The sequence below is a fragment of the Nicotiana sylvestris genome, chromosome 4 (assembly GCF_000393655.2).
Source record: "Nicotiana sylvestris chromosome 4, ASM39365v2, whole genome shotgun sequence".
Taxonomy (NCBI): Eukaryota; Viridiplantae; Streptophyta; class Magnoliopsida; order Solanales; family Solanaceae; genus Nicotiana; species Nicotiana sylvestris.
Genome location: NC_091060.1, coordinates 13472805 through 13500654, shown reverse-complemented (window position 1 = coordinate 13500654; position 27850 = coordinate 13472805). Strand labels below are relative to the sequence as shown.

Genomic DNA, 27850 nt, shown 5'->3' with positions numbered 1-27850 from the left:
CTCCAGTATATTACAATGGAACTGGAGTTCCAGTATAATATACCGGTTCAGCATATATACTGGAGTTTGGAGCATCGATGCTCCAGTCTCTACTATATTATACTGGAGCCAGCAAAGTATACCGGTCCAGCATAATATGCTGGAAGTTTATACATAGGTGCACCGAACTCCAGTATATCGTGTTGGATCGGTCTTTGTTGCAGCGAAATAGTGGTTATTTTCAATGACTTGACAAACGCTTGCTATTTTTGAATGACCGGTCCGAAAACTGGCTAGACCGTGTTATTTTAACCTTATAAATCTGTTGACCGATCCAAATATTCAGTATTTCATTTTCCGGTTCAACGGCCTGCTAAAATTTACCGGTTTAACGCCAAAACCTAGAGCTAATTAAACACTCAATTGCAGCTTAATCATGGCGGTGTTACCATATTCTGATGTAGATTCGAGCTTAAAAGCGCTAGCCGGTCGAGCCGAAGGATTTGGCAGGTTTTCCATCGGCGGTCTAAACGGTCCGGTCTATTCCGTCACTACATTGGCCGGTTTGTTCTTCCTCCTCCATTGATCGAATGTGAATTATATACCTTTAGGTAGAAGAATTGCGATCATTATTAATTTTGTATGTGAAAGCAGATTGCTATGATAGAATAATTCTCTAGTTTTTAGTTGACGGTCGTGCTGGTCTTGGACTTGGTTATGCCTTACAACTATTCTGAAAGAAAAATATAGAGTACTTTTAATCCTTTTTATTTGCATTTGCATAATATTGGCCAGTAAGGAGTTTAAAAGGAGTAATATGGCCAGTAAGGAGTTTAAAAGGAGTAATATGGCCAGTAAGAATTCATGTAGTCAACCTCACTTGTTTGGGACCGAGGCATTTATTCGGCGTTATAAAATAACAACAACAACATATCCAATATAATCCTACATAGTGGGATCTGGGGAGCGTAGTGTGTACGCATACCTTACTCCTACCTTCGGAGATAAAGAGGTTGTTTCCAATAGACCCTCGGCTCAGAAAAGCATAAGTACTACATTAATGAAAAGAAAAACAAGAAGGGATAGCACCGAGAAGCCATATAAAAGCAACATAAATAACAACAAGATAGTAGAATGACCGAAATGAAAGAAAGGACAGGTATCCATAGAAATCTAATACCAACAGAATGCGAGAGTACATACTAATACTACCGGTATGAATAATCTAGACTATCTAACGTACTATCCTAATCCTCGATCTACACACCTTCCTATCAAGGGTCATGTCCTCGGTGCGCTGTAGTGCGCCGTGTCTTGCCTAATCTGGTTATACCAATTTAATAAATACATGACATGTGGTTTTTGTATACACTCTTATGATCTGGTTAAGTTAATATATATTATCATCTCAATTGTCACTTCACTATGATAAATTAATGTGCTTTGGTGAACACGGGGTGTAAATAATTTTTCCGTTGTCTGACTTTTATTCCCTGTTATTTGATTCAATTGCTCTCTGTTTCATTCTATGTGACACTATTTTCTTATTAGTCCGTTCAAAAAGAATAACATATTTATATATTTAAGACAATTTAACCAAACTTTCCATTTTACCATGAATGAGAAATTTTATAGCCGCACAAATGTTATGGCATATTTAATAGTACAAACGTCAAAATTCGTATAGCCACGCAAATTTTATAGCACTTTTAAAACCACAAGTTTCAAATGTCTTCCTTTGTTTCTTAATTCAATGTCAAATCAAATTATATCACATAATTTGAAGCTGAGGGAGTAGCTTTTAGACATTGTCCCACTATCCTTATGACATGTACTACTTGTAGGATTGATGTATGTCACCTGTCCGACCAAATAGCAAAATGATTTCATAAGGTAAAACATTTCTCGAAAAAAAAATTCATTCTAAAACTTTTTCTCCATACCAGATGCACTCTCAGGTATTTAATGTACATGACATTGGAACTGCTTTTCTGAATTAAGATATGATTAGCACCAAATGTTGTAGCTATAGTTAAGCTGGTATAGTGTATGTAAATTTAATGAGGTATATTCTTTTTATAGGTTGTCTAAACAAGTTGATAATCTGTTCAGAATAAGTTAATTTTCACGGAAAGTTTAAAGAAGGTTCGGTTATCTAAAAAAGGTTAATGAAGGTTGATCAAATTCTCACTTCAGATGATTTTCCACATGAATTTGGATAGTAGTAACCATTATCCCCCTCGGATTAACTTGGCCAGAATGTAGAAAATGTCATGTCAATAAATACTAATTCTTTCTCATCAGTTAAAGTTAATGCATGCAACGGGCTGCCCTTTTTTTACCCTCTGGATTCCGCTGGTTAACCAAAGGCCATCTAGGTGGAGTAGGTAGCTTCCAAAAGTTAACACCATCACTTTCTTGTTTGTAGATGATGGTCCAGGATCACTTCGTGATGGCTGCCGTAAGAAAGAACCACTATGGATTGTTTTTGAAGTTTCAGGCACCATTCATCTCGCATCTTACCTACGTGTGTCATCTTATAAAACTATTGATGGTCGAGGCCAAAGGATAAAACTCACTGGCAAAGGCTTACAACTGAAGGATTGTGAGCACATAATCGTATGCAATTTGGAGTTTGAAGGTGGCAGAGGTCATGACGTTGATGGCATTCAAATAAAACCAAATTCTAGGCACATTTGGATAGACCGCTGTTCTCTTCGTGATTATGATGATGGGCTAATCGATATAACCAGACAAAGCACAGATATCACTATTTCTAGGTACTGGTAGCTGTTTCTCGGATTCTGTACATTGAGATAATTTCCACGGCAGATTAATGATCCTAAGGAATGTTTTCTGCAGATGTTATTTTGCTCAGCATGATAAGACAATGCTTATTGGAGCAGACCCATCTCATATTGGTGATAGATGTATCAGAGTGACCATCCACCACTGCTTTTTCGATGGGACACGGCAGAGGCAACCTCGTGTTAGATTTGGAAAAGTTCATCTGTACAATAATTATACTAGAAATTGGGGTATATATGCTATTTGTGCCAGTGTAGAATCACAGGTATTCGCTTCTTCCTGTATGCAGTTTGATGCATGTTAATAGTTTAGAACCAAGAATATTGTTTGTCATTGTTGATTCCAGGTATACTCTCAATGCAACATATACGAAGCTACACAGAAGAAAAAAGCTTTTGAGTATTACACAGAGAAGGTAATTCAATGCCTTTTAATTTGCACAGCATCACTATCTTTGTTTTTTCAAGGTGAAGGTTTTATATTTTACAGATGATTTTCTTACTTATTTTGCAACCCAAATTGATACATTGTTCAGTTATAGTGTACATTGAAAGTGTTTTTTTTTTTTTGTTTTTACTATTTTCCTCTAATAGTTTTTCTAGTTGTTCGATAAATTTATTCTGCCTTTGAGTACTTGAAGAGAGTACACTCTCTTTGTTAGAAGTTGTAGCATATTCAAGAGTTGATCCTTTTGCTTAGTGTTTGGGAAATCTTTAGGTCTAAATTGAATAAGGCAACTACAATCAATTTTCGTGTTCTAGTTCTCGAAGGAGTTAATCGACTTATGAAACAACCTTGATTTAAAGAGGAGACTTGAGACATAGTAGTTTTGCTTCAGTGGATACATGTATCAAACCCAATTCTGCATCAAGTTTTTCCACAGATATGCTGATCTCTATGCATTGGTTTTTATTTTAAATTATGAAATATTTTTTATGTCTATTTCATTTTAAAATTACACCACTTAAGTTGCACTAGTTTTTTTTTTTTTTTTTAATTATGGTTAGTAAATTTATCAGGCTAAGAATAAATGAATTCCTAAAGTGCTTGATGTGAAAGATGGATCAATGTGAGTTGGATTGACTAGATCAGAATCGCTTGTACTAGATTTAGAAGTTGGATTTATCCCAAAGGGTATGCTTGAGGTATGGGAGTAACAATTTGGAGATTCCAGGATCGAGTTGCAGCTACAACACTCAGTATGAGCCTATCCAATCCACTCTTAGTAGGTAGGATTGGATGACACTTGTGGTTGTGGTTGTAGCAGGCTTCTTGGTAGATCAATTAAGGTATACGCGCTGATCCGAACACCGCTATGATAAAAAATAAAATGATTCGTTAAACTTGGATTTGATCAAGTGTGATCCTATTGTTAAAATTACCATAACAAAAACAATGTTATAGTGAAAATTTCCGAACAGAGTTCAGTCTCAAAAAATAACGAACATATCTTTCCCTAAAAATATCATTATTACTTTTTAGTGTCCATGCTTATCCTATTTGGTATGGAAGTGTCTTTGATATCTCTGATTTTTCCAACGAACCAGAATCTGAAAACTTGTTGAACTCCTCTTATCCCTATAATTACTGAGTATGATTGTTCCTACTGTTATGCCGGCGGCGCCTTACGGGTTATGGGGCATAGCTGGAAAGCAACACGGGGCACTACTTGTTAGTAAAAGCTGTTGATGACCTTCGTAATTGTTAGGCACATGGAAATTACCCATAGGTTAACTGTATATTTGAGCTATAGTTATTTTACATCAATTCTCGTTGTATCTCCAGCTTAGAGCAACATTGGTTCTGCGTATAGTCAACGTTTGAGTTTTCTTCAAAATATAAATGCCCTTGCAAGTTATTCCTTGGCGTTTTTTGATATTTCAATACATAACTTTGGATAAAAGTGATAAGTGTGTATGTGAAAACCACATGTTACATATTTACTAAACGGAAAAGGGCCAAAACTACCCCTATTGTTTGCTAAATGATTTATAAATACCCTCCGTCCATCTATCCGTCCAAAAAAATACACGACGTTAATTCTATTAATAAAATTACCCCCGTGACTAACAGCAGAACTGGTGGGCCTACATTTAATGACGTGTCATTTTTCTATTGGGCCATGTCGCAATCTCTGATTAAAATAAAAAATAAATCTTATTTTGATCCACTTAGCTGACCCGACCCAAAGTTTTGTTAGAGTGAGAAGTTGTGGCGGAAAAGGTGGAGTGAGAAGGGGAAGACATCTTGTTGTAAGCAAATTTGCCGATGCAGTAGATGGAGAAAGCGACGACGGCAATGACTAGGCCAGGGAAAGCGTGGCGAAATTGATTAGTCAACATGGGATGTTTCCTCCAGTCATCCCTCCTCCTAAAGAACTCTATTGTTGTTTCCAATGGCTTTCCCATTTTCCCGATCTTCTTCTTGATTTCACCCAAACTTTCTCTCCCCCATTCATCTTCTCTCTTGCGCAACTACCGCCATTGGGAGTTGACCTCCACCATCATACTGGCCGCAACACTATTTTCACCATTGTAGCGGTTGCCTCCGCCACTCCATCACCATAGCTACTGCTCCCATCACCGTAGCTACTGCTCCCACCACCGTAGTCGCTGCTCTCATCACTTCCTCTACCACCTTGCCTACCTCACAACCATAGTCATTTCTCCCATCAACACCACCCTAAAGTTACAGAAAACTAAAGGAAAAAATTCTTATTTTACACCATAAAACTGAAAATAAAAAAGCTTATATAAATCGTTGGCATCTTCAAGAAATTAAGTTAAGAGTACTTAATTGAGAAACAAAATTTTCTGTTGGGTGGTGAGATATTTGAATTCAATTTTGATAGGATCAGTTAGGTGGGTTAATGTAATTTTATGACCGAGCTAACAAAACCTTGGGTCGAATAAGGCAAATGGGTCAAAATAATATCAATTTTTTTCCTAGTCAGAGATTGCCACGTGGTCCAGTAAAAAAATGACATGTCATTAAATTGTAGGCTCACCAGTTCTGCCGTTAGTCGCGGGGGTAATTTTATATAGAATTAACGTCGTGTGTTTTTTTGGACGGATAGATGGACGGGGTATTGATAAATATTTAGCAAATGATCGGGGTAGTTTAGGCCATTTTCCGTTTACTAAATTAGTATATAGTAATCTAAAATAATAGCTTTGTTATTGATAAGAGGCATGGGAATTTGTTGCTGGTGGTTCAGCATGATTCATGACATTGCTAAAGTATAATACCAAAAAAGACCAAGATTAAAGTGTCGTTTGGTTTCAATGTTGGAGTGTTGGGGCTTTTAATGTGTCAAAAAGAATGTTAATTTTTCTTACTGTTATTCTATTTCTCCTAACTACTTGTATACCAAATATATTGCTGTTATGAAGGGTCTTTATATGTTTTCCTTTTCGGCTTTCGAATCGTTTTTGGTTATTTAGGCAGCAGATAAGGAAGAAGCAAGGACAGGTTTAATCAGATCTGAAGGGGACTTGTTTCTCAAAGGAGCTCAGGGAATGTTGTTAACTGGTGTTGGTGAAGAGTGTGTTTTTCATCCAAGTGAATTTTACCCTGTCTGGACATTGGAACCTGCCTCAGACTCCCTCAAAGCTGTTCTTCAAGTTTGCACTGGTTGGCAATCTATTTCCCGACCACCAGAAGTGTGTGCTGATCATATGAAACCTGCATGCTAGTTTCTTCCGGAGGCGGATGTAGTACTTCAATTATGGTTCATAAGCAGTGGCGGAGGCAGGACTTCTGCTAAGGGGGTTCAAAAAAGGAATAAGTTAAAAAATTTAAAGAGATTGTAGCTAATGGGAATTGAACCAATGACCTCATAATAGTTTTGAACCCCCTTGACCATTAAACCATGCTTTTGGGTTGTATGAAGGGGATTCAAAACATAATATATAGAGGTAAAAACCAGATTTTGCCTTATATACACAATGTAATTTTTCGGCGAAGGGGTTCGAGTGAACACCCTTGCGCCCCCCTAAATCCACCCCTGTTCATAAGAACAAAGTTGCTTTGGCTCAGAGCTTGTATACGTGTTAAAAATTCACTAAATAAGAACAAATAATATCTCGAACCTAGTAAACCAAATGAATTGTGTTAGAATTCCATACTCGAACCCATAAAGTTCAAATCTTAGTATCTTTATTTGGCCTATCTATATGTAATGTGATAAATGTGCTTTTTTCGGTTGTCATCTTGTCAAACTCAGGTGAAATTGATATCATCATATGTAAGAGTGTCAAATTAAGGATTACTACAAAATAGCAAAGAACTTTATTTTGTATCATATTTGTTGGTGCTTTTATATTTTGGCCAAAGGTTTTAATTTTTATCAGACTAGTTAATATCTGATGTAGAAAGCAGGTCGTATACTCAGTTAATGTAATCTTTTAAGTTCAAAGGGAGTCTAGTAAGCTCGTAAATCGGTATGTTTAGACAAAATCTGAACTTCTGAAAATTAGGGAGTTTGCTCGCTTAAATAGGGTGTTTTGGGGGTAACTGAGGATTTAAAGCATAAAAGTTGAAGATTTGAAAATTCACTTGATATACATCTTGTCATCTTCAGACATCGAATATTCACCTTACAAAAAAAAATCAAAAATTGCATGAGGAAAATTCAAACGAATACCAACTTCAAGAATTTATTTGCAAATTTCAAGAATTCCACAAAAAGTCTTCACTTTGTAAACCCAACAATTACTTCTTTTAAAGGAGTGACGGACAAACTGAACAATATTCTAACACCAGTAAAACATACTATATGATAAGAAATTTTCAATGCATTGAACCACTAATAACAAACAGCCTATTCAACATAAAGGCACCAGATGAAATGTATCAAATGTCAAAAGCACCAGATGAAACAAAGCAAAACAAAATTGGTATTGCTGATAAGTTCGACAAGTAATTTTGATCCAAAAGCAAAAATCTCAGCAGAAGTAGATCCTATCCTAAACTTTGATAGCATATTTTCTTATGGGGAAATACATCTCCTTCTTCTTCTCTCTCTCTGTCTTCAAGGATGCCTGCGGTGATAAAGAAAATAAGTCATCAAATTGTTAGTTTATCTTTCTGGTTAGAGTTACAAACTTCATTCACTAAGTTAGAAAAACAAAAATCGTTAGCACTCCGATTAATGAGATGGAATATTAAGAGCAGATATAGACGAAAGATACCTGGTGCTTAGTCAAACGTCTGCGTATAGCCCTTGTTTTCTTGGGGCGAAGGTCAAGAGGCAAGTACTTCTTGTTCTTGTAAGCTTCCCGAAGAACTGACTTTTGCTTCTGTGAGATCACAGTCAAAACCTGTGCAATCGACAACCTTACCACCTTTCTGCATCCACAAAATCACTCGAACATAAACTCTAGGAAAAGCATAATAGATGGTAACAGTAAACAATCACTTCTATACTCATTTGAATACGTGTCATATCATTGTATTCCTCACATTAGATACTCCTTATTTTAACTTGCATCCCCACCCCACCCCACCCAAAAGAACACCAGATACAAAGTCAACTCTTAGGTGTCTCAGGATAATCACAAAGAGAAAGCCTGAACAGACAATCTTTAGTATGTATGCAAAACATAAGAAGTTCAGTAATCAGATAATGTAAGAAGTTCGGTAAGCAGATATGTCAACAGATTTATATAACAACCGGCCAGTAAAACTTCTCAAATATATTCATATAGCTACAGCCACCGTGGCTCAAGATGAAAGGCACGCAACTTAACTCTCCTCTTGGTACAATGTAGCTTCTATAAACAAGCAACATTCCATCAATGAAATCAATCAACAGCTTATGTTAACATTTAGATCAGTTAGTCAGTTACGGTAAAAAACACTACTCTACTCAATTGAATGCTTGGCATCATAATGTTGTATTTCTCACTTTAGATACTCCTCTTATTTTAACTTGCGTCCCAACAACCCAAAAGAACACTAGATACAAAGCCAACTCTCAGGTGTCTCAACGATAATCACCAATCTTCAGTGTGTATGCAAAATATAAGTAGTTCAGTAAGCAGAAAATGTAAGAAGTTCGGTAAGCAGATATGTCAACAGATGCATAACAACCGGCCAGTAAACTTCTCAAAAATATTCATATAGCTACAGCCACCATGGCAGTTAAGATGAAGGGCACCCAAGTTAACTCTCATCTTGGTACAATGTAGCTTCTATAAACAAGACAACCTTCTATCAATGACATCCGTCAACAGCTTACCTTAACATTTAGATCAGTTACTATTTGTTGTTATGGCAAACAATCACTACTCTACTCAAATTGAATACTTATCTCAGTAAGCAGTTAAGTAGTTCAGTAAGCAGAAAATGTAAGAAGTTCGGTAAGCAGATATGTCAACAGATGTATAACAACCGGCCAGTAAACTTCTCAAAAATATTCATATAGCTACAGCCACCATGGCAGTTAAGATGAAGGGCACTCAAGTTAACTCTCATCTTGGTACAATGTAGCTTCTATAAACAAGACAACCTTCTATCAATGACATCCGTCAACAGCTTACCTTAACATTTAAATCAGTTACTATTTGTTGTTATGGCAAACAATCACTACTCTACTCAAATTGAATACTTATCCCAAAATATTGTAGTTCTCATCTTTAGATACTCCTCTTCTTTTCACCTGAACACCCCCCCCCCCAAAAACACCCAATACAAGGTAACTCTAAGTTGTCTCAAGGATAATCACCAATAGCAAGCCTGATTAGACTACCATCAGTGTGATGCAAAACGTAAGAAGTTCGGTAAGCATAAAATGTAAGAAGTTCGGTAAGCAGATATGCCAACAGATTTATAACAACCGGCCAGTAAACTTCTCAAAAATATTCATATAGCTACAGCCACCATGGCAGTTAAGATGAAGGGTACCCACATTAACCCTCATCTTGGTACAATGTAGCATCTATGAACAAGACAACCTCCCTTCAAAGAAACCCATCAACAGCTTATGTTAACAATTAGATCAGTTACTATTTATTGATATGGCTTCAATTAACACAGCCTTCTGAAGAAAGACTTGACAACCACATACATCAGCAGCTACTGCAGGGATGGCAATGCAGTGTGGAGGATCTTTGAAACTTTGTATGGTGAGGTTCTTTTACTTCCTATATCCCTATTCATTATGTTTTAATATTCTGAATTCTTATTATTTATACACAACATTTGATATTAACTAGTACTCCCTTTGTTCCTATTAAGTGTCTTAGTTTGATTAGGAATGAAATTTACAATATAAAAATATTGATTCCCATGGTCTTAAACTAAATGGTTATAACATACAGAAAATACCCTTTAAATTTTGTAATCTTATAAACATGTCATATCACTCTTACAAGAAAGTCATTAAGATTAAATGAGTATGTTTGATTTAAGACTTACGAATACAGAAATGTGACAGTTCTTTTTGAAAGAGATTAAAAGGAAAAATAAGACACATAAAATTGAAACAGAGGGAGTATTTATTTGACAAATTGATATTTTACTTTACTCCCTTAGCTGATGAATTAAGTTTTAAACATGTCAACAAAAAGCAATACAATAGAGGAATGCTATCATAGAGAGAGAAAATTTTAGTAATGTGTAAAAAGAATCAAAATGATGAAAACAGTAAGAAAACTGTCTGTGAAGGAACACACACACACATATATATATGGCAAATGCTAACAAAATCTACCATAGACCAAAATTACATAAACTACCTGCTTTATGCTTAGGCAACACATCTCACACGATATGTACATTTAAAAACAAAATAACATTAACTAAAATTACAAAACTAATTAGTACCCATCAACAATTTTATATTGCAAGGTTTAACAACAGAGGGAGAAAATGCATACATTTTGGATAGCTTGTTAGGGGCACCACCGGTGACTTTAGCAACACGGAGAAGAGCAAGTTCAGCCTTCAGATCCTTCAACTGAGCCAACAACTCAGTCTTCGACTTGCCCCTCAGCTCATGAACCTTTATTCTCGCTGCATTTCACGCACACAAAAAACACATTAATCTCAAGCATTTAATACAAATCAAAAATCATAAAATACCTTTTAGAAACCATTTGAAGATGAAGACAATTGAATCTAAAGTATGAAACCGAGTGAGTTTGAAGATGCGTACCCATGGCTGCTCCTTTGAGGTTACTGCTTAGAAGCTGAAGAGGATTTAGGGTTTTTGGGGACACTGGCTGAACCGTGTATATATATAGTTTTGACTGAGTATCTTATTTGGGCTGGACTTCGATTCCGAAATAAAAGTTGAGGCCCATTTTGGTTCATATTCAGTGATAGGCCCATTACTTTACTACTTCCATAACTCCATTACGTTATCCACTAATTAACCTAAATAGCCGCTCACTCAATTATTTAAACTAAAAATATCAGGATGATATATAATATATGTATAATCTATGTATAGTATATATATAATCGTGTGTGATAGGTACATACTCTATGTGTGCCGCTAGAACAAAAAATATTAAATCTAGTCAGCCATTTGTGTAAAGATCCCATTTATTATTTTGCTAATACTCCCACAAAGTACTCCCAACATTAGTTCATGATAAAACTTAGATAAATTTTCATAAAGCATTATCTTTTAGTAGTAATTAGCCATTTATAGATACTATTTGTTATATTACGGATTAGAGATATCTTTTCTGTGGTTATAAGATGTATTTAGTGTATTTAAGCTATTGTATTCATGAATACAGTAGCAAAAATAGGAGTGAATCAGGGAAGTCGAGCTAATTAGTTGTTGTATTCGAGTGTATTCGACTATATTCATGGAGTGAAATATGGGATTACAGTTGGACAGATTATTCTATTCGACTGTATTCACGGCGTGAAATAGAGGAATTACAATGTTTTAAAACGGAAAGTGAATCAATTAATATAATAGACTCCTAATATAACTCAACAAACTCAATTATAACACACAAATTTTGTATTTCCAGTTATAAAAAAGATTCTCAACCGAAAAATACACCAAAAACATAGCAATCTTCAGAGAAATTATATAATACATCTGAATACATAAATTATATTAATTAAAAAAATATATGAATACATTCATGGCATATAGCGAGACAGTGAATACAATGAAATACATAGAATACAACGGAATATATTGAAATACAATGAAAAAAAGACAGTGAATATAATGAAATACATGGAATACAACGAGATACATTGAATTACAGTGAAAAAATAATGAATACAATGAAATACATGAAAATACATTGAAATATATTAACATAAAATCAAGTTGCTCAGCCCCAAACTTTGTCGTTTTTGTTCAAGAACAAACCCTAATTTTCGGCGAATCCATCGTCGAGCAAAAACCCTGAATCTCACCAAAAAGGCCCTTCGTATTCAATCAAGTGCCCTTCGTACTTTAGGAAGCCCAATTGGGAGCCCTTCATAACAGAAAATCAATAAGAAAAAGCAGAATAACATGTTTTTTGATAAATTGGCTATACTCTTTCAAAGGATAGTGATGCCTTTGTCTGGTTTTATGGATTACTCATGCTGCAATTTGTTATTTGGTACATCACCATTTTTCTAGCCAATATCCCTTAATGACAAGCTCTTCGTAACAACCCCGCCAAAAAATTCATGAATCAAGTGCCTCCGTCAGTGCCAATTGTAAGAGAAATTTGCACGAAATCCAATAAGGGAGCCCTTCGTAATAGAAAATCAAGTTACTAAAAATCAAGTTGCTTCTGACGAAGACCTCAGTTGTGTTTTTAGGGAATGGGGGAAGGGAATGGCATGTATCAAAATAGAGAGAGAAAGAAAATAGTGTAACTAAATAACGTATTTAGTGGCTTAGGGGTAGGAGGTAACCAAAATTAGATATTTTGCTATAAACATTAAAAGGTATCTATAGAATATAATTTTTTAAATGGTATTTATTTAAAATAAATAAGGTGTTAACCTTTGCTATAGGAGGTAAAAATTCCTAAAACTTAACCAGCTTATAGGTTTAGTGTGTTACAGTGCCGGCCCAAAGGGTGAAGCTTCCAAAAGCAGCTACTTTGGGCCAAAAATATTTGGGCATCAAATTTTTCTAATAGGTTATATGTTAGTTTATTTTTAAAACAATATTTAGTGTTTTAAATGAGAAAGTACATGTAACACCTCGTAAATTCGGCTTAGGTGTGAATGTGTTCAATGAGTGGTAAGATTATACCTTGAACATGTAAAGTCTCATCGGGATGATTATGGGTGAAAATAGTTATTTCAAAATCAAGATGGAAAGTGAGGTGCATAAGATTTGACAAAATCGACTAAGTTTGCAGAAGGTTCATATTCCAGCAAGTTGTAGTGTAAATTAGTAAGGAATTTGGGAAAACTCAAAGCATGAAAGTTGTAGGACTTTGAAATAGATTTCTAACGATATATTATGGATCCCGAACGGATCTCTGTGCAAAACGTTATACTTGTTTTACAGAACAGTATGTGATATGCGCACCGGTAGCGCGGCTGCGCTAATTTTGAGGCAGTGCTACTGCCGTTTAGCGCGGGCAGGCCTCCAGATTCGCGGGCGCGCTAGTGGGGGTCGTTTTAAAGCTATATTTCGTCCCCCATAGCCCCAAAACATAAAAACTTGCTCTAGAAAGAGGAACTCTAAAAAACCTAACTCCTTAAGGGTCCTTCCACCATCCAAGGTAAGTTCTAATGGTGATTCTAAGTTAATTTCAATTTCCCAATATCTTATTAACATGGGTAAACCCTCCATATCATTAGATATTCGATTGGGACATCATTGTTGAGAGAAGGAAGCCTAGAACTCGAATTCAAAGAGTTTGAACTTCAAAAAGGTACTGTCTTCACCCTCTAATTGATTCTAGCATTTGTTTAATGATTATAAACCCTAGTTCATGAGATATGAGTTGATAGGTTTGGTAGAAAAATATGAACGATTATAGGATTGGGGTGTTGAGTGTTGATTATTGGATAAGGGTGTTGTTTACATTATGGGTGATGAAGAATAAGTTGATATAATCATTTGAGACTTTAAAATTTTTCTAGGAACAAGAGAATGAGTTGTTGGGTGTAGAGACACCATTAATAAGGACTATGAAGCTTTATTTTGACCAAGTGTTTGATAAGATGCTTAAGTGACCAAAACATGAGCATCACATCTAATATGGAATCCCTTTGACTTGTATTGTTATAGATTAAAGTTGAAAGGGTTGACAAACATTGTATTACGCTCAAGGGCAAGAAGTTAAGGTATGTAAGGCTAACTCTTTACGTTTGGGAATGTCCATGACTCTCCTACGTCCCATTCATTATGACCATTACCGGTTTCCTCAGAAAATAACTATACCTCAGTTCCCTGAATAGTAGTAGAACTTCTATTCTCTAGATGGCATAGTATCATAATCATTCGATATTCTATGAGTTTCAGTTATGATAAATCAACTTATTATGAATACCCATCTCAGTCTAATCCTATCACTAATCCAGTATCATGTAACTTGGTATGACTCATTATTTCGGTATGATGTATTGTAATATGATTCTCAGTTCCTGATTTTATATTCTTGAATGTTGAACACCTGTATTTGGGCCTAAGGCCGCAGTTTATGCTTTATGCATTTTGGACCTGAGGTCGCAGTTATGTATACGTATACTTAGGCTCGAGGCCGCAATTGTGCGCATACACACACACACATTGTAAGCACGTGATTTTTGCCCTATGAAATAATTACTCCCAAAAAATTCAAAATAACACAATTTTCCTTTGTGTGCAATTTTTGTTATTTTTGTGGTATTTTTGTATAATTATTTGTATTTTTATGAGTGCATGTTTATTTGTTTTAATATAAAATATATCACATTTTCATTTAGTATTTAATTAAGTTTGTTTTACAAAAAAAAAAATGAAAGTCACAAAAGTAGGAATATTTTTGCATTGATAGTATTTAATGTCAAATTATGCAATTTTGTTTTAATTGGTGTTTAATTGCGTATGATAATTTTTGTTAGGAGTTTAATTAGTATTTTTGGAGTCAATTTAGTTTGTAGCTCAATTTAGAATTTTTAGTTTTATCAAAAAATAAAAAAAAAGAGGGCTACAAGACGTTAATATTTGAATTGAGTCTAATATAGCTATTTTGACTATTTTATCTTATTTCGCCGCAAAAGAAGACTACAAAAATATATATATAAATAAATTTTAGTTTAGGTACTTCTCATAAACTTGAAAAAATACAAAAAATTGCACCTTACTTTTGTACTTTATATAATTTCGAAAATTACCAAAAAATATATATATAGTTCTATCAATGTTTTGTAGTCATTTTAATTTTGAAAAAATACAAAAATATTATTTTATATATTTTCTTTATATAAAAAACGAAAATTACAAAAATAGTTTTATTAATATTTTGTAGCTATTTTAATCTTGAAAAAATATTTAAAAAGATATAGTTTTGTCTTAAATATTAGTCTTTTGGTATTTATTTTGCTTACATAATTAGTTGAGCAACGTCGTGTTCTTATTTCTCGGGTCCGGGCAAAAGAATAATATTCGGGTTCCCATTTTTAGGCCTAATTTTCGGGCCTAGCCCATAATAATCCGAGTCCACCACGCGTGGGGAACACGGACGGAACACGACACACGGGGAACCCCACCACGCATGGGGGACACAAATCTTGGACCCCTACACACGTGGGGTCCATTTTTCTTGGCAAAGACTACAAACACACGGTTAAGGCTAGAAAAGAAGAAAGGAATTTTAAAAGGAAAATTTTGTTGAAAAGGGACAGAACGTGAGAGGGGGAAGGGATTAAAAGAATTTAAAAAGCAAAAAGTTTTGGAGAAGGGGACAACACGGGTAAGGCTAGAAAAAGAAGAAAAATTTTAAAAGGAAAAAAAAAAGATTTTGAAAAGGGAGGAACACGTGAAAAGGAGAGGAAAATTTGTAAAAAGCAAAAAAAAAAAAATTGTTTAAAGGAGGAAGAGGACAGAACGTGAGATTGAAAGAATTTTAAAATCCAACAATATTTTAAGAAAGGAGAAGGGGACCTACGTTTGAAAACAAAAGAAAAGAAAAGAGAGATGCACATGCACGGACCAAAGGAAAAGAAAGAACAGTTTTGCAACTATTCATCTTCTTCTTCATTTTGAAGAAGAAGAAACGACGTCGAACACCTTCAGCTGCTCCTCACGACCACTGTCATCGCAGCTGCTCCCCGTCGCGTCGCCACCATGCAGCGAGCAGTGCTGCTGCTGCTGCTCCTTACGACCTGACGTTGTCGCTGCTCCTCGCGACCTGCCGCTGCTGCTGCCCCGTCGACCATGGCAGCAGCGAGTCCAGCTGCTGCCGCTGTTGTCCCCCTCACGATCACCACCCTCGTCCCTCCATTTAATCCGCCATAGTCCAAACGTCCAACTGCTGCTTCGTCCTTTTTCAACGTCCACAAAACAGTCCGTTCAAGTTTCAGGATTTTCTTTCAAGATTATTTAGTTCATTTTTATTTATTTTCTGTTATGGCTTTGGTTTTAAATGTTGTTCCTAATATTGTTTTTTTTTATTATTATTCTATTTTTCGAATTATTGATTCTTTGTTTAAAGTGTTATTTTGTAATCTTGTTTTGTTCATTAGTTCTCCTTCTTCTTCAAGACCTTTTTATTTGGTCAAGATTTTTCTTCTGTTTTGTTTGAGTGTGCGTTATAAGCTACATTCGATTTGAACAACTTCGTCGAATAGTTAGTTTATGATTGCTTTGTTTGGACGAATACAACATGAATCACTTTGTTGGTCTGTTTTGATGCTTGAATCTTTTGTGTGAATTTGACTTAAGGATTGGTTGTAGCTGTGTAGTGATTTGGTGTGGTTGTAAATCAGAGAGGTTTAAATACATATTGCTAAGAGTGAGGGCAAGACAATAATAATAGGGGATTTTTCAGGGATATTTTTGGGTGTTAAAAGATTTAAATGATTAGTGTTAGTAGCCTGCCAGTTAATATTCAGTGTATAATTAATGAATTATTTAATAAAAAGGGAATTAGTAGTGCAGAATACACCCTGTCCGGTATCTTTAAGGGTGGAAAATCAGAAAACAAGCATGAGATTAATGATAAAAGTATATAGATGCACATGAGAGGGAATATACAGGCTGAAAGTGAAAAGCTTTGAATAAATAATGTTTAGTTCTAGCCTATAAATAAGGGGAGTTGATATAGAGAAGGAGACTGGAAAAAAAAAGGATTGAGACTGGAAGTTGAGAGAACATAAATTTTCAGAATTTAAAAGTGAGAGATAGGCTAATTTTTCAGAACTAAAAATCAGTTTTTGAGAGCTAAAAACTGAAAGTGAGGTTCTTTTCTTTACTGCTGAAATCAGAACTTTGTTACTGCCATCTGTTGGATTGCGTTTAGTACTACTGATTTTCAGTCAAGCTTTCTGGGGTTTTCAGTTTGGTTCTGACCATTGTTACATTGGTTATTGCTGTTATTTGTTGTGGGATTCTGTTGTTGTGCTACTGTTGTACATTGTTGCTCCTGACCTCTTTTCTCTATTTGTAGTTTGAATTCCAGGTACACATTCGAATCTTGTAGTGATAAAGCTTTGAAGTTGAAATGCAGCAATAAAATCGAACTGCTTCAATAAAGCAGATAGTAGACAATCTGGTCTATTTAGTTTTTTTATGAACTGTTTTATTTTTTATTTTTTTATTTTTTTTGTATAATTGGATTGAAAAGAGAAGGAATCATATAAATGGTCATGCGTTGATATAACATGAACCTTTCAATTTTATTAGATTAATGGGGTAAATCATGATAAGTAGCATATCTCTAGTTAGTTGTTTGTTTCCATGCATATATTCAAGTAGTCCATAAATGAGATAGAGTACTTAGTCAAAACCCAATTAGTATTTCGTTTAGATGGTTAAAACTAATTTCCATTAGTCCTCTTAAGTGATTATACTCTCATCAGTATTGGCATTAATTCATGTTACAAATAATCTCACATAGATAGATTGTGGACTTGATAAAAATGTAAAAATAAGGTGGTTGGGTAGTGTCAACATTATAGCTCCAATAATAATAATAAAAGTAAATAAATAAATAAATAAATAAATAAAGGTCGTAGTCGATAATTTTATGTATTAATAATTAAGTATACTTACACTAATGTAGAGTAGTTTCAATAAAGTATAGTTAAATTGCGAATCCATTAGGGTTAATGAATTAGTCTATAGCTTTGATCATTTAGTTAACCTCACCACAGTTAAAAATGGCTAATTGTAGTAACGTTAGTCAATCTTGTACGTTTTTATATACATAATTCCATTTTTAGTAATATTAGCTTATGGAATAAGGCGCGAAACAATTTTTCATTTTTACAAGTTCAAGTATAATTTTTCGTTAGCATCTGTTGTAATCTATTAATTAAATAAGTTACGGTTTTTTTTAGCATGTAATTAACTAGGATTTTTCTTTATTTAGAGACAAATAAAAATAGAAATGTAGTTACTTTCCTTTTAAAAATAAATAAATAAATAAGTGAGACGAGCTTCGTCAAATAAAAAAAAATTGCAGGACCCTCAGTAAAGGTTTAAGAATTTTTTTTAGTCGGGAAGGGCCGTTTAGCAAATTTCACGGCCCTACCCAAAATAATAATACGCTAGTCGCTTTAGGCGCGTATTTAATAATGTTATCTCCTTAAACTCGGGTGCACATTTATGTGACCCAAATCCAAATCTCAACGAAATCGAAATGTGTCTCTAATCACGGGTACATTGATTGTGACGTGGTCTGAGATGCATTTCCATGACGTTGCAAATTCTTTTTAATAATGAATGAGACGAGCCTCGACAAACAAAAAATGCACAAGCTGCGGGGCCCTCTAAATGTATATATTAAAATACTTAGAATTCGAGGACAGGCCGTTTAGCGAATTTTACGGCCTTCCCCAAAATAACAAGACGCTAGTTGCTTTAGGCGCGCCTTTAATAATTTATTTTCCTTAACTCGGGTGCACATTTATGTGACCCAAATCCAAATATCAACCGAGTCGAGATATGCCAAACAACTACGGGTGCATTGATGTAACGTGGTTCGAGATATGTTTCCACGACGTTGCAATTCTCGTAAAATAATAACAATAAGTAAGAAAGCGGTAAAAAGATAAAATTTTGCACATAAGTTCATATTTGTATAAAATCAGATAATCAAGCCGAATATAACAGTTGAGCGACCGTGCTAGAACCACGGAACTCGGGAATGCCTAACACCTTCTCCCGGGTTAACAGAATTCCTTATCCGGATTTCTGGTGCGCAGACTGTAATATGGAGTCATTCTTTTCCTCGATTCGGGATTAAAATTGGTGACTTGGGACACCCTAAATCTCCCAAGTGGCGACTCTGAAATAAATAAACAAATTCCGTTTCGATTGTCCTTTAATTGGAAAAACTCCCTTGCCCCTCGCGGGTGCGGAAAAAGGAGGTGTGACAGCTCTGGCGACTCCGTTGGGGACGAAAGACCCAGAACCACTGGTTCAGGGTTAGAAATTCGAGCTTGGAATAATTGTTCTATTTGGCTTTATTTATTATCTGATATCCTTATATGTGATTCATGTGCAAAATGATGTGTGTTACCGCTTTGATATTATTTGACTGTATATATAAACTGCGCTGAAACCCTTCTCTTCTTACCTCCGGGGAGAAGCTCGCTGGTCGAGACTCCCTATTCTGTTAGTGTCATACCCAAGTAGAAAGAGACTCGGATAAGTTACAAAGCCGGATGACCCCGCGGGTCCCCGGTATGTAGCCCCCTCCTTAACTCGAGTTGTCCGCTCGTGTAAGCCAGGTCTAGAACAAAGCCCAGTTTGGAGCTTAGTAAAACATAACTTCATGTCGGATCCCTAGTAGGAAAGCGCTTATTTACATCACGTTGCATTTGACTTAGGGGGCTCAACACAGGGGTTGGGCCCGTCTAGGAATAGCAACCTGGAACAAAAAAAAGACCATCATGTGGCATTTTATCTATTATCGCATTAATTTGCTTCAAATTTGCATTTTGACCAGCAGGTGGTAACGGGAATTTTGAAAAATAAATAAATAAATTAAAAAAAAGATGAAAAAAAGAATTTCAAAATTTCTCGCTTAAAAGGCAGTGTCCAAATATTTTTGAAAAACCGTGATAAATTTCTTACCCGAACTACGTCGGTTTGATTCCCACCGGATGTGGGATACGTAGGCAACCCTTATCGGGTCCAACTCCCCAATTTTGTTTTACCAATAATTATATATATATATATATATATATATATATATATATACACATATTATTTCTTTCAAAAAAAATGTTTGGAGTCAAAAAAAAAAACATTTCCTTGTCTAAAATCACCTTAATAAATGTGCAGAATGAGCACAAGTAGGAGTTCATCTGAGGCCATTATAAACAAAGTTCCTCTGGGCTTACGCATGTGGTGGAACGACTTGGGAGGATCAGGGCAAGATACGGTCAAAATATACTTGGGAAATTTGGTTGGATTGCTGGACATCGATCCACGAGGGGACGTTATCAGGGCTCTAATTTCATTTTGGGACTCGGCTCACAACGTATTTCACTTCTCAGATTTCGAACTCACCCCGACACTGGAGGAGTTGGCAGGGTACATTGGATGTCCTAACATCCCTATGAAAGAGCAGTATCTCATTGCACCAAGGACCGTAACCATACACAAATTCCTGGACATCGTAAAGATCCGCAAGAACGGTACATAACCCAGAGTTATCAAAAGGGTTTTGTAGTTTTGCATTTCTGTACGACAGGTACGGTCATCTGGGAGGGTTCAACAATCCCGAGAATAAGATTTGCAGTGGGGAAAGCCGTTTGAAATGGGAATGGCATAGATGTATTGCTTTCATGATAGCCTTTCTAGGTTTTCTGGTATTCCCTAGAAAGGATGGGAAAATTAACATACAAATCGCTGGGGTCGTCAGCACTTTGCTCAAGCAAGAAAACAGCACTCTAGCACCAATGATAATAGCAGATATTTTCCGCGCACTCACTATTTGCAAAACCGGAGGGGTTTTCTTCGAAGGATGTAACATACTACTGCAAATGTGGATGATAGAGCATCTATGTTATCGCCCTCATTTGCTGAAATATGGGTCATCACAAAAGACTTGTATAGAAGAGTTTCCCACCAGGATCGACGGTTTCAGATTGCCGGAGGGGTCGCCGAATGGGTCACGCTACTGCGCTCTATTTCAGCAAACCAGATAGAGTGGGCATTCGAATGGCTACCCATAGAGGAAGTCATACACATGTCAGCCACCAAATCTTACTTACTGTTGATGGGTCTCCAAAGTATCCAGCCCTACGCACCATGCAGAGTATTGAGACAGTTGGGACGATACCAAATAATCCCAAAAGAAGAGGATCTCAGTAGTCAGGTGATCGAAATCGGGCCTGGTGGGCAGTTCCCTGAGGCGGTCGTTTGGCGAATCTGGAATGAATGTCAAACCCTGAAGGTAGATATTTGTGTACGAGACAGGGCCAAGGGCGAAGTGTCGCCAAAATACCTCACGTGGTACCGAAGAGAGCTTGAGCACCAGAGACCAACTAAGAGAGCTCACATCCAAGACTTTGAGGAATCATCACATGCACAATGGGGCTGGTTAAAAAGAGAGGAAGGCTACCTGGCTAAAATCGGGAAGCTAAAACAACAAGTTGAAAGGCTTGTATTTGAGAACAACGTGCAAATCGCCTCTGAGCGGGTTGAGAAGAACAAGTTAGCCCAAGAAAACCAGACGCTAAAGGCCCGCATTCGCCAAGCCAGTAAGAGTAACATCGACCGACAGAAGCGTCGCTCCGACGAAAGATTGATAGCAAGTTTGAGAAATCAGGTCATCCAAAGCCAAGAAAAATTAGAACAATCAGAAGCTTGCGTAGCAAGGATGAAGGTCAGATGGGCAAAATGCACAATGGCCCGGAGGCAGCGTCTGCAACAGGTCATAAGGGACTATGAAATGAGCATCAGGATATTAAGGAAAACGAACTCTACTCTTCATGATCGGATCATCAAACAAGCACGAGATGCCCAGGCCAACAGAAGACATTGTTACGATGCAATGACCTGCATGGAAAGACAAATGGAGTTGTTCCAGGATCGACTTGCCGACAATGCTCAGGCACTGGGATTGAAGAACCGACGAATCAGACAATTGTTCGTTGAAAGGGACAACATTCGAGGAAGGATCGATGAAATTGGGCATTACATCTACATGAAATGCCTAGCATGTGAGCAAATACCTCGGGAGACCCTCCTTATTTCCATCATGGGCTGCGTCCACCGGATTATGAACGAGTTGAAAAGCTTGCAGAGAGACCTCACACCAAGGGTCGCGGAAAGGACGAATGATGCCTCGCGGGCCCCTAAGTTGGAAAATTAATCTTTGGTCGAGTCCTGTTTATTTGACTTTGTTGCTTTCCCATATATTGTTTTCTTTTCTTTTAGTCAAATCGGGTTAAGAACTGTGGAGTCTGTACCATTGCTGTTCCTTGTTTGAAGTAATTTGTAATAGCAAAATTTTGAGAATGAATTTAGTGATTCCAAAAGAATTTTGTGTTTCTTTACTTTATGGCAGAACTACGCCTGGTCTGATTCGTGCGGGGACGTGATACGTAGGCAATCCTCATAAGATTCGACCGCCTTTAATAAAGAAAGAAAAAGAAAAATAATAAATACAAGAAAAAAATAAAATACAGGGTTTCCCAAAGTGCTTTAAAAGGACAAATGAGCAAGCCGGGATGACGCATGTTGTTTGAAGCAAAGCATGTTAGAAACGGTTAACTGCCTAGGAGCATTGCATCCTCGATGTGTTGTTATCAAATCTGTTAAGCTCTAACGCTAACAAAGTTTGTTGTTGTCTGCATCCAGACAGTTAGTTGTTAAAGAATTCTGGCAACACACCCTTACCAAACCAGATCCAAAGGACCAGTAGCAACAAGCATGACTACTTCAGAGAATAGTACCGAGGGAGAAAGGCCGATGAGCCAGTTGTTAAAAGAAGCGATGGAAAAGATTGAAAGGATGGGACTAGAGATGAATGCAATGCAGCTAGATTTAGCCAAAGCACAAAAGAACCCTGAGTCACCGGGGCACATGCCGGAATACCATCACTCCGGCCCTTCAACAAGCCTCACAAATCCCCGTTATCATCAAGAAAGAAGCCCCCACGATTCCCAAGCTCCACCACCGCATCAACCTCTCCCAACACCAAATGTTCCCACTTTTGCGGGACCCACATCAGCCACCTTGCAGAGAACGGCTAGCGAGCCATTGTTTCAGGCTCCCGATACGCAATACTATCCCCCTGAGCCTACATTCCATGCCCCCGAACCACATGCCTACAATCCGCATTTGGAGGTACCGGTAGAAATTGAAAAGCCGGTTAAAGCCCCAGAACAAGATGAGGTATTGAGGAAATTCAAAAGCCTGGAGAAGTCCTTCAGGAACCTGCACGGATTGGGAAACCAGGTCAGCGTGGCCTACAAAGATCTATGCTCTTTCCCGGATGTCCAACTCCCAGCTGGGTTCAAGATGCCTAAGTTTGATTTATATGAAGGGCACGGTGATCCCATGGCGCATTTGCGGGGATTCTGTAGCAAAATGAGAGGGGCAGGTGGCAAAGATGAGCTGCTGATAGCTTATTTCGGCCAAAGTCTGAGCGGATCGGCACTAGAATGGTATACCAGGCAGGATTCCAGCAGATGGTACACTTGGGATGATCTGGCGCAGGCTTTCGCAGGTCATTTCCAATACAATCTCGAGATAGTCCCTGACCGTCTCATTATTGAGGATCGGGAAGAAGCCCGGGGAAAGTTTTCGCGAGTACGGGTTCCGCTAGAGAGAACAAGCAGCTATAGTGGATCCTCCCATGAGAGAGGGAGAAATGGTGGACTACTTCTTGCAAACACTGGATCCAACCTACTTTGGTCTCTTGGTGACGACGGTTGGAAAATCCTTCAACGAGGTAGTAAAGATAGGGGTCATGATAGAGGAGGGTCTGAGGTCTGACAAAATCCTGAATTACTCGGCACTCAAGGCCACAACCCAGGCTATTCAGAGCGGCACAGGAGGTGCGCTGGGAAGAAAGAAGAAAGAAGAAATTGCCACGATTGAGGCAAGCAGTTGGCCCAGGTCTGGCAAACCCCACTACAACCAACCCAGGCCCCACAGGCCAAACTACCCATACATCCCAACACAGCACTATTACCCACCTCGAGAACCACATTTCTCCATACACCAAGCCCAGACATACACTCAGCCTCCAGTTCGCTCGCAATGGCGCGCGCCGGCTCCCTAGAACACATATGCACCACCACAAAACACCTATCCTCCACCGAGGGCATATAGAAACCCTCCAAGGGCAGGCTTTCGAGGAAATCCGGATGCTAGGAATGATAGGCTACGGAAACACAGAACTTTCACCGAGTTGGGAGAAACCTACACCGCTTTGTTCCACAAATTGAGGCAATTGGGTTTGGTTAGTCCTGTCCAGACTCGAGAACCAAATCCCCCACCCCAGAATTTGGACCGATCAGTAAGCTGTGAGTACTGCTCAGGGATGCTGGGGCATGATACCAAAAAATGTTGGAAGTTGAGGCATGCCATACAGGATCTTATTGATACCAATAAGATCGAGGTCCAGACACCGGAGGCTCCTAACATCAACCAGAACCCACTGCCAGCGCACCACGAGACTCACATGATTGAGTTGGTGTATGAGGGAGGAGAGTTGAGAAAACCCTCACAAACAGTGATGATGATCCAGGCCGCTCCGAAAGAAGGACCGACCAGTGGAGGAACGGGGGTACAGTCCCAGGGAGAAGGCATCAAGCCGATAGTGATATTGGGAAAGAGTCCATTCGCCATAACAAGGAAACCCGAGCCAAACAAGTTGGTATCAGGGGCTCCGCCCACACCTGCGGTTGTGTTGAAAGGGGTATACAGGGAACTGGTCACCATAAAGCCTGTAGTTCAGCTGCCGATGATTGATAGCAATGCTGTGCCTTGGAAATACGAGAAGGCAGTGGTGATGTACAAAGGAAAACAAGTGGAGGAAGTTAGTTGTGAAGCGCAAGGGCTGACTCGATCAGGTCGGTGTTTTGCTCCGGTGGAGCTGAGAAGAACCAACCCCGCTACAACCAAGAAACCTGTGTCTGAAGAAGAGGCTGAGGAGTTCTTGAGGAAGATGAAAGTACAGGACTACTCCGTGGTCGAACAGCTGAGGAAAACACCGGCCCAGATCTCGCTGCTGTCATTACTAATCCATTCTGAGGAGCATCGTCGGGCCCTGATGAAAATATTAAACGAAGCTCATGTACCCAACGAGATTTCTGTAAACCACCTGGAAACCATTGCCAACAAGATTTTCGAGGTGAACAGGGTAACATTCTCAGATGATGATCTGCCAGTGGAAGGTACGGAGCACAATAAAGCTCTCTACCTAACTGTCAAATGCGAAAACTTGGTAGTTGCTTGGGTATTGGTGGATAACGGTTCGAGTGCCAATATTTGTCCATTATCCACTCTGAACCAGTTAAAGATCGACCACGGAAGAATCTACAAGAATAGCATCTGTGTCCGGGGATTTGACGGAAATGGAACAGCCACTGTGGGGGATGTTGTGCTTGAATTGACCATCGGTCCGGTCCAGTTTACCATGGAATTCCAGGTATTAGAAGCCACAGTATCTTATAACATGCTGCTAGGACGACCATGGATCCACGCAGCCAAAGCAGTGCCTTCCACCCTACATCAGATGGTCAAGTTCGAGTGGGATAGACAAGAGGTCGTACTACACGGCGAGGACACGTCATGCACCATGGGTGGCGCCATTGTGCCATTCATAGAGACTGATGATGACAAAGGTCCTTGGGTCTACCAGATTTTCGATACAATGTTGGCAAACAAGATTTCTGAGGGTGAGATCCTTCAGTACCCTAGGGTAGCTTCCGCAACAATCATGATGGTCTCGGAAATGTTGGGCAACGGGTTCGTGCCGGGAAAAGGCCTGGGAGTTGAGCTTCAGGGGATTGTCCAACCTGTCTCCCTGCCCAAGAACTTGGAAAACTTTGGGGTTCAAACCAACCGCGGCAGATAGGAAGCAAGCGCGAAAAATGAAGAAGAGAGTTTGGTTTCTGCCCAAGCCGGTGCCACGTCTCTCAAGGTCTTTTGTCAGAGCAAGCGCCAAGGGGCCGCCAGTCCCAAATATTCTAGGACCATTGATTGGTATGGATGGGGACCTGAATCAGAGTTTCGAGAGGCTATTCGCTGATGTCAGTATGGTAGAAGCTGGAGAGAGTTCCAGCAGGGCGGAGATACAATTTGTGGGGCCTGAGGCCAAGACCAACAATTGGACGGTTACTCCTCTTCCTGTCCGAGGGGAGTCTTGGTAGTAGGCTTTGATTTATGTTTTTTGTTTGTTTTGTTTTGTTCGGATTATTCCAGGGTGTAATCCAAATTTTACTTTTGTTTTGTAAAAGTGTGAACCCTTTTATCCCGCAAGTTTAATAAAGTTCTCTTCTTTTGTCTCATTTTAATTTTGTCTTGTTCTTTTTCTTTCTGAACAGTTCTCTTTTTACTGGTTCTAATGACATGGCATGCACAGCGGATATTCGACCTAGTCTAATAAATCAATATGCATCCGACTTAATGATACAAGAGGTCGTTTGTGACGATGAATCTGAATATGACGAAGATAAAGCCTTCGAAGAGATAAACCGAGAACTGTGCCAATTTAAAAAAAAAAAAAAACCTAACCTAAATGACACTGAGGTTGTGAATCTAGGAGACGATGATAATGTCAGAAAAACTAAGACTAGCATCCATATTGAGCCGAATGTCAGGGAAGAATTGATCAAAACCCTCATGGAATTCAAAGATGTTTTTGCATGGTCATATGATGATATGCCGGGATTAAGCACCAATTTAGTGGTTCACAAATTGCCCACTGACCCGGCATACCCTCCGGTCAAGCAAAAGCTAAGGAAATTTAAAACAGAAATGAGTGTAAAGATCAAAGAAGAGGTGATTAAGCAGTTGCAGGCGAAGGTCATTCGGGTCACTCGATATCCCGAGTGGTTGGCCAATGTGGTACCAGTTCCAAAGAAGGATGGGAAAATCAGGGTGTGCGTCGACTACCGCAACCTCAACAAAGCAAGTCCCAAGGACAATTTTCCATTGCCCAACATCCATATCTTGATCGATAATTGCGCTGGGCGCGAGATCGGATCCTTTGTGGATTGCTATGCGGGTTATCATCAGATCCTAATGGACGAGGAAGATGCGGAAAAGACAGCATTTATCACGCCATGGGAAACTTACTGCTATCGGTTAATGCCATTCGGATTGAAGAATGCCGGGGCAACTTACATGCGAGCAATGACTACTGTGTTTCACGACATGATACACAAAGAAATTGAGGTGTACGTAGATGATGTGATCATAAAATCTTGGCGTCAGGAAGACCATGTAGCAGACCTAAGGAGATTCTTCCAAAGACTCCGAAGGTATGATATCAAGCTTAACCCGGCCAAATGCGCATTCGGGGTTCCATCAGGAAAGCTGTTAGGATTCATCGTCAGTCGACGAGGTATTGAGCTGGACCCATCTAAGATCGAATCCATCCGAGATTTGCCACCGCCAAAGAACAAAACAGAGGTAATGAGTCTGTTGGGTAGACTCAATTACATTAGCAGGTTCATCGCTCAACTCACAGCAACTTGTGAGCCCATATTTCGGCTGCTGAAAAAGGATGTTGCGGTAAGTTGGACGGCAGAGTGTCAAGAGGCTTTCGACCAAATCAAAGGGTATCTGTCTAATCCACCCGTGTTGGTCCCGCCTAAGCCAGGGAAGCCCTTAATTCTTTATCTGACGGTCCTGGAAAATTCATTTGGTTGTGTACTGGGGCAACACGATGACACAGGAAGGAAGGAGCAGGCCATTTACTATCTTAGCAAGAAATTCACAGTATATGAGGTCAAG

General features: G+C 38.3%; 2 protein-coding genes and 4 non-coding genes across 6 annotated transcripts; 1 reads left to right on the top strand and 5 right to left on the bottom strand.

The window, feature by feature from the left end:
- The first annotated feature begins 324 nt into the window (after positions 1–324).
- LOC104226562 (probable pectate lyase 4) lies at positions 325–6790 on the top strand. The gene is made up of 5 exons (XM_009778588.2): positions 325–542; positions 2408–2759; positions 2842–3052; positions 3134–3202; positions 6231–6790. The coding sequence occupies exons 1-5, from the start codon at positions 416–418 to the stop codon at positions 6480–6482; spliced, it is 1011 nt and encodes a 336-aa protein (XP_009776890.1). The 5' UTR covers positions 325–415; the 3' UTR covers positions 6483–6790.
- Positions 6791–7565: 775 nt separating this feature from the next.
- LOC104226563 (large ribosomal subunit protein uL29-like) lies at positions 7566–11015 on the bottom strand. The gene is made up of 4 exons (XM_009778589.2): positions 10946–11015; positions 10668–10803; positions 7980–8136; positions 7566–7829 (listed from the first exon to the last, which is right to left on the bottom strand). Exons 1-4 carry the CDS (start codon positions 10947–10949, stop codon positions 7755–7757), a joined length of 372 nt encoding a protein of 123 aa, XP_009776891.1. The 5' UTR covers positions 10950–11015; the 3' UTR covers positions 7566–7754.
- LOC138890987 (small nucleolar RNA snoR109) lies at positions 8412–8504 on the bottom strand. The gene has a single exon (XR_011407349.1). It is a non-coding gene; the product is annotated as a small nucleolar RNA snoR109 (small nucleolar RNA).
- LOC138890984 (small nucleolar RNA snoR109) lies at positions 8833–8922 on the bottom strand. Its single transcript, XR_011407346.1, has one exon. It is a non-coding gene; the product is annotated as a small nucleolar RNA snoR109 (small nucleolar RNA).
- On the bottom strand, positions 9134–9223 carry LOC138890985 (small nucleolar RNA snoR109). Its single transcript, XR_011407347.1, has one exon. It is a non-coding gene; the product is annotated as a small nucleolar RNA snoR109 (small nucleolar RNA).
- On the bottom strand, positions 9579–9668 carry LOC138890986 (small nucleolar RNA snoR109). Its single transcript, XR_011407348.1, has one exon. It is a non-coding gene; the product is annotated as a small nucleolar RNA snoR109 (small nucleolar RNA).
- Positions 11016–27850: the final 16835 nt, after the last annotated feature.